Source organism: Macrobrachium rosenbergii, chromosome 15 (genome assembly GCF_040412425.1).
Source record: "Macrobrachium rosenbergii isolate ZJJX-2024 chromosome 15, ASM4041242v1, whole genome shotgun sequence".
Taxonomy (NCBI): Eukaryota; Metazoa; Arthropoda; class Malacostraca; order Decapoda; family Palaemonidae; genus Macrobrachium; species Macrobrachium rosenbergii.
In genome coordinates this window covers 40,152,621-40,160,120 of record NC_089755.1, presented here as the reverse complement: position 1 = coordinate 40,160,120, position 7,500 = coordinate 40,152,621, and the positions used below count along the sequence as shown (strand labels likewise).

The 7,500-nt window shown below is 35.0% G+C and overlaps 3 protein-coding genes across 6 annotated transcripts in view; 1 reads left to right on the top strand and 2 right to left on the bottom strand.

The window, feature by feature from the left end:
• Tango11 (transport and golgi organization 11) overlaps positions 1-7,500 on the top strand; it is a 78,541-nt gene that overhangs the window by 15,809 nt on the left and 55,232 nt on the right. The window lies entirely within an intron of this gene.
• LOC136846578 (uncharacterized) lies at positions 1,213-4,819 on the bottom strand. The gene is made up of 2 exons (XM_067117432.1): positions 4,657-4,819; positions 1,213-1,663 (listed from the first exon to the last, which is right to left on the bottom strand). Exons 1-2 carry the CDS (start codon positions 4,718-4,720, stop codon positions 1,359-1,361), a joined length of 369 nt encoding a protein of 122 aa, XP_066973533.1. The 5' UTR covers positions 4,721-4,819; the 3' UTR covers positions 1,213-1,358.
• LOC136846406 (uncharacterized) overlaps positions 7,142-7,500 on the bottom strand; it is a 3,109-nt gene continuing 2,750 nt past the window's right edge. The window contains exon 2 of the mRNA XM_067117197.1: positions 7,142-7,500. This exon is cut by the window's right edge and continues 89 nt beyond it. Within this exon, the coding sequence (XP_066973298.1) occupies positions 7,285-7,500 (216 nt within the window). The 3' untranslated portion in view covers positions 7,142-7,284.

Below are 7,500 nucleotides of genomic sequence, written 5' to 3'. Positions count from 1 at the left end.
AATAAGCTTTACGTAACAGTTTTACTGACATTTACTGACATCCTGGAAGCAATGGACTTACATAATCGAATCGTACTCAGTATGCTTGATATAACATAGATGCAGTGCAATTGCAAGGTTTGTATGAATTTTACCGTCATATTTAGCTGCGCTGGTACGCTGGCATTGAATGAGAAGCTAACGCACAAGTTGGGCTTCCATTGAAGGCTATTGATACCAGAAATAAGAAATATTTACGCTTGACATTTTTCATGTTTGCACGAGCTTTTTGCACTGCTTGTCTCTCTTAAGAAGTAGATTCCTTTAAAGTAATTTTTTCCACTTCACTACATTATATTGTTCCTTGTCGAATGTACCGTCAGTGAAATGCTTTTGGTAACGGATAATACGTAAAGGTTTGGTGACCAAATTAACTTCCATAAGAAAATACACGTTTACAAAATCCGTCAGTATTTCTCTAAATAAATTTACAAATTACCTTCCTCTGGCCTTTTGAGAATGTTGTGACTGGACTGTAACAGTTTTATTTCTGTGAAAAGTCGACAATATACATTTTGTATTTCCTATTACCTTCTGTTATTTGTTCCAAATGAACACCGTATTCTTTGGAATCTTGAATTTCAAGTCAATGGCCCCATTTGGCTTGTTCCATATGAATAGGATTCATCTTCTGAATAATTATAATAATGCTAATAATAATAATAATAATAATAATAATAATAATAATAATAATAATAATAATAATTGTGATGTACATTATGCTAATACTATTAGTTTTTAATGTGTAGTAGTCCTAAATGGAAGCTTTTAGTAAATGTAACTGAGTAACTTTTGAAACCATCAAAAATCAGCTACAGCAAGTGTACTTATTGAAGTTATCATTTGGATAACACTTTTCATTCTTTATTATACCCCTTTTGAGTATTAGTTTCGTTCCTTTATACATAATGGAAAGGAAAAAATAAATGTACTTTGAGGTCATTTGCAAGCGACAATGGGACAATTATCGTCGAAACTCCATTTGGGAAAGGACTGGGGCAAAATTTGCCTTCTTTACAACATGGACTCATAAAAGTTGTTTCCCACATGAGAAAGGATATGGACATAATTTGCTTTTCTTATAACATATTTCATAACAGTTGTAGAATTCGCTTTCCTTATATCCTCCACATTTGACTTAAGCAGGTCAGGTTGAATCAGTCGAACAGACAATTTGTTGTTATTAGTCTTTATTATTGTGGCATTTTATATTGCACCGAGTTTGAGCAGTGTCGGCCTGGGGGACGACTCTCCCCTTCAATTATTGCAGGGTGTAAGATCATCCCCACAGGGGAAGTGAGGGCTGTGGGTGGGGTACTTTAGTTACGAAGCGTCTCAGCCTCAATGGTAGCCGGGAGGGAGGCCATATCGAACTGAGCGATGGAAGTGACGGTTATCTTGTAGAGGGTGTTAGCGCTGAGGAACATGAAAGTGTGGTGGTGCGACTGGTCTGACGGTGTCTGGGAGCTGATCTGAACCGTCTGTCCTACCTCCTCGACCTTCTCGATTTGCTGGTGGTAACCCACGACGGGGCATCGGTCGATGTCGTCAGGGTCGGTGAATTCTATGCTGATTTCGTGGGCGCTTATGTACCCGATGCGGAGGTCTTTGGGTTTGCTGGGGACTTGAAGAACAAAGAGAATGAGTAGGCATATGATTTAGATGTTTAAACAAATAATAAAGCTCATTGCTATTTCTAGCCCTGATAAACTTGAATGCATGATCATTACAGTATCACAAATATTAATCATCTAAGTGACCTGAGTTTACATTTATTGAGAAAATGAACCGATAATCACCAAAGTGTTCCACTTTAACCAATGATAAAGAAATCATTCCAAATCTATACTTAGAATTCAGTACAAACTAAGTACTGTACTTCTTTGTTAGGATCCCCTAGATTTGACAAATGCACAGTCGAAATATATAGCAAGTTTAAGTTAAAGGCCCCAAGAAGTTCATTAACCCACTTCAAATATTCATTATCATGTGTTGCTTTCTTGGTGTAAGGGTTGTCAAATTTAGTAAGTTGAGAAGCGCGCATGGACAATTTACATGCATGTAGAAATATGTGTTTGTGTATATATGTACTGTATATATGTACGTGTTACACAGATTTGGTAATTTGGTGAATTACTTTTACTTTTCTAATAACTGATCTCCTTTCTCTGTATTTCCAATTACCTTCTGTTATTTCTTTCAAATGAACGCCTGTTCTTTGGAAGCCTGAATTTTAAGTCAATGGCCTCTGGTGGGCTTGTTCCATATGAATGTATTTCATCTGTATAATGATAATAATTTATATCGACCTCGAACGATGAGGAGGACATCATTTACCCGACATTTCCAATAAAGAAAATGAACTTTCTAACCAAATAATGGCAAATATCTCAACTTAGAAAACTCATGCATAATATTTATTGAATAATTGTAGAAACTTTGTAACCCAGTAATGGCACATATCCCGGCTTAGAAAATTCGCTACTTGGGAAGGGCTGGTGTGTCATTTACCAGTAAACATGTCAGACAGGAGGTTGTGAACTCCTGAATATTACTTATTGAATATTTGCTTACTTAATTTTGTGCATCACACCCCTTCCAGTCTCTTGACATGACATGCGTTAGCAGTTAAGAAAAGCTATACTTGTCAAAAATACAATGTTAGATGTCAGTATAGACAGGAAATTAAAAGAAATTAAAAATGAAAAGAAATTTGTAAATTAAAAGAAAAGTATACATTTCCACGGAAAGACCAATGATGAATAGGTTGAGTTAGGTTGAGTGAAGTTAGGTTAGATGGATATTCATCCTGGCAATATGTCCATTTCAAAAACATCTGTTGTATATAAATGTGAACATCAACATCGCCTCCTGCGCCGATTGATATATACAAGTGTATATTCTTATATTTACTTATATGATTGACGTACCTAAATTATCAAAACTATTAATAAAATGACATCTTATTTAGTATTCTACGTTTTATATTATGTAAGTGTTTTGTAAATCAGCTCCGAACGTATACAAGCTCAGTACCTATATAATAACATTTTTTATTTTAAATCTACTATCCCGTTGAATTACTTGTTACAGTTCACCGACCTAACCTGCAATGAGTGCTTATTTATATTGCTGAGCGGGCATAAAACGCTTACTGTGATTGTGATTTAATTTTCTTATTTATTTTTTACCGTTTTGAATTGACTTCGGCACCAGAACCGTGGATTTGTTTTAGTGACCAGAAAATGACGAGTTGAAACGCATTTGTAAACACAGTGGATAAAAATTAATTTTGGAAGTATGCTGTTCAACCTCTAGGGAAAAGAATAGTCTTCAGCAAGGGAATAGAAAAGATTAGCAAGAATCTCATATTTAGCAGTTATTTGTCCTATATTTTGTGCAAGGGAAAACGTGTTATGGAATTACTTGGTTATATATAGTACATTTTGTATATATATAAATATATATTATATATATATTATACATATATATATATATATATATATATATATATATATATATATATATATATATATATATATATATATATATATATATATATATATATATACTATATATATATACATACATACATACACACACACACAAAACATTAGACTATGTCCCTAAAAGCTGGGAGACTCCAGAAAAAGAAAAGACAAATATTACTGCTCCATACACACTTAAACTGCTGAATCGTGGATGTTCCCCCAGTACAGAAAACTTAAAGGGCATTAACCACGCCATTCACCAAGAAAGTCATTCCACTGGAGAGCATGGCTCCGTTTCAATAATACGCTTTCTTCAAATATAAAAACAAATTTTCGCAAAAGAAAATTGATAGAGATCGGATCTTTCCGAGATAGTAACCCCCAAGCGTTTGAACCCGGTATATATTCACCTTTGCTGCGTGTTTAGTACAAGGCCGTTGGGGATTACAGTAAAAACAAACAAAAGACTGTAAATATCATAAAGATAATGACCCCAAGAAATATTAGTCCTAGATAACGACCCCAGAACTTTATTGGGGGTCACTATCTGGCAAAGATCATAGAAATCGAGCAAAAATCCACATCAGAACAGAGGCTCCCTGTCATCATCTCTATTCTTCTGACTTGAAGCCAGGAAAAGGAAAAGTACCTTACATGTGCAGAAATAAAAAAAAAATCAAACGATGGTTTACTCAAAGTTACGAGACTTAAGTTGAGTATCTTCTTGACTTGAAACCAACCTCTAACTCTCCCTGTGTAAAAACATGCTCCTTAGATGAACAAACAACAAATCACACAAGAATTGGTCATATAAACATTTCATTGAGAACTTCAGAGTGTAAGTTTCGGAGATGTACACAAGAATTGATACATAAAGCGAAAATCAATGGGCATTTTTGTTTTTGCGTTGTAACCAATCAAGAATTTGCCGTAAGTATGAAGAGATTTCATTGACATTTTACAAGTATTAGTTAAGATATACAAAGCAAGAAATAAAAAAGCTGACTTTTATAAGCAAGAGTCCATTGACAACCCATCTGACGGAAACCTGCGAAAAAGAACAGTTTCTCATCTGCACAAAGAAAGAATTCAAGCAAGAATGCATTGCCACTCTTTTGCAACTTACTGCAAGGAAGCTGAGCCATACAGGCAACAGCAAGGCCTAGGACGAGTAACAAGACGTATTTCATGATGAAGGCGTTGCAAGAAGATCACAGTTGCAGGGCGTAAGGCTTTGCGAGCAGATCACTGAAGTCGGAGAGGATAAGTTGTCTCTTTTATACTAAAGGCTTTGGCACAACGCAGTGCTTGAGGTGCAGGAAAAATTAAACAATAAAAATATTTTAATCTTGTTATATAGCACCTTAAAAAATGATGTTGGCGCAGATGGAACGTTTCACACCGAGCCTGAAGAAAAAAAGAGGAAAAAAAAAACATTCGTCCGCTTAGATTATTCTGTATCTTGTAGTGGCTCGTTGTGCATGTTTAGTGAACTGAAAGACACTGGTATGAACAATATGTATGTATATATATATATATATATAATGTGTGTGTGTGTGTGTGTGTGTGTATTTGGTGTTCATATTACGCTTCTTCGTTAACATTTGCGTATAATTCTTTTCGATAAGTCGGTGTAAAATTACTTTTCATGCTGGACCCATATACGGAAAAGGTGATTCAAAATTAGCCTAAAACGAAAATATCCGTATTTTCCATGAAAAAAAAAATGAAAAACAGAATAAACCGTCTTTCCAAAGCACAGCGACGATTTAATAATCTTCGTGCCAAGATATGGCTCATTAAAACGTAAGGAAAATGACGACAGGATTTTCGCGATTCTCTGCACAGAACTTTCTGAACGGAATGTTGTTTTGTTATGCCTGTGTTAAGTTGGTCCTCACGCCAGATACTCAGTTTCGCGTTACTTTGAAGCTGAATAGCTTTTAATTTATCAAAATGCGTCCGAAAAGGCAAAATGGCACAAATAAACAGTCAGATTAATGAGTTGAAGTTAGATGTAAACTATAATGTCTCTTATTTGTTGTAGAAGGATACATTCACTAAAAAATACTGTGACAGAGATACGTAGATTTTGTCTACCCTGTGCAAAACTCAGATAAATTGCCTTTCCTGTTAATTATATATTTTATAATTAATTATGTAGTTTATTTTTATTTAAGCTAGTCATAGCGTAAACATTATAGCTATTTTCGAAGGTATTGTTTACAATATATATATATATATATATATATATATATATATATATATATTTATATATATATATATATATATATATATATATATATATATATATACATATATGTATGTATGTATGTATGAGATTACTTTTTCTTTATCATATCGGTAATTATTTTCCTTTGAACTGAGGAGCCAAGACGAAGACTCATTTTTACATTTACTTACTATTTTTACTGGCATTTATCAACTTTCAGAAAGGAAAGGACTTGTATAATCGTATCTTATACACAGCATTCTTGATGCACCTGTGCATTTCAATGCAATTGCGAAGATTGTTTCAATTTTGCCGTCATATTTGACGGTGGCTTTGAATGAGAAGCTATACACAGTGGCACTTTCATTGATGGCGATTGATACCAGAAATATGAAATATTTACTCTTGACATTTTTCTTGTTTGCTCGAGCTTCTTTTGCACTTTTCTCTCTTTTAAAATGTAGTTTCCTTTAAGGTCATTTTTTCCGATAGACTACATTCCTTTTCCTTGTCGAATGTTCTTCCAGAGAAATACTTAAGTGAAACTGTATAAAGTTTTGTCGACCAAATGTATTTCCGTACGAAATTACACGTTTCCAAAACCCCTCAGTATTTCTCTAAATAAATTTGCAAATGACCTTCCCCTGGCCTTTGGAGAATGTTGCGACCATGGCAGTTAACTTTTGTGATATATCGAAAATATGCATTCTGTATTTCCTATTGCTTTCTGTTACTTCTTTCAAATGAACACTATATTCTCTGGAATCGTGAATTTCAAGTCAGTGGTCCCTGTGGGCTTGTTCCATATGAATATGGTTTATCTTCTAAACAACAACAACAATAATAATAATAATAATAATAATAATAATAATAATAATAATAATAATAATAATAATGTATATTAGGCTGATTATATTATTAGTTTTTAATGTTCAGTAGCCCTAACCGGAGGCTTTTAGTAAATGTAACTGAGTAACTTTTGGGTTCATCAATTCTCAGCTACAGCAAGTGTACTTGTTGAAATTATCATTTGGATAGCACTTTTCCTTCTTTATTATACCCTTTTTGAGTATCAGTTTCTTTCCTTTATACACAATGGAAAGAAAAGAAATGTATTCTGAAACCTGCAAAATATCTTTAAGGTCATTTGCAAGCGGCATTGGGATACAATTATGGTCCTAACTCCATTTGGGAAAGGGTTTGGGCATAATGTGCCTTTCTTACACCATGGGCCCATAAAAGTTGTTACCCAATTTGAGAAAGAGTATGGTCATATTTTCCTTTCTTATAACATATTTTCATAACAGTTGTAGATGTTTTCCTTATACATTCCGCATTCGACTGAGAGCGGGTCAGGCTAAATCAATCGAACAGACAATTTGTTATTAATCTTTATTATTGTTGCATTTCACACTGCACCGAGTTTGAGCAGTGTCGGCCAGGGAGACAACCCTGCCCTTCAGTTCTTGCAGGGTGTAAGATCATCCTCACAGGGGAAGCGGGGGCGGTGGATGGGGTGCTTTAGCTACGGAGCGTCTCAGCCTCAATGGTAGCCGGGAGGGAGGCCACATCGAACTGAGAGATGGAAGTGACGGATATCTTGTAGAGGGTGTTAGCGCTGAGGAACATGAAAGTGTGGTAGTGCGACTGGTCTGACGGCGTGTGGGAGCTGATCTGAATCTTCTGTCCTGCGGGCTCGACCTTCTCGATTTCTGCGTGGTAACCTACGACGGGGCA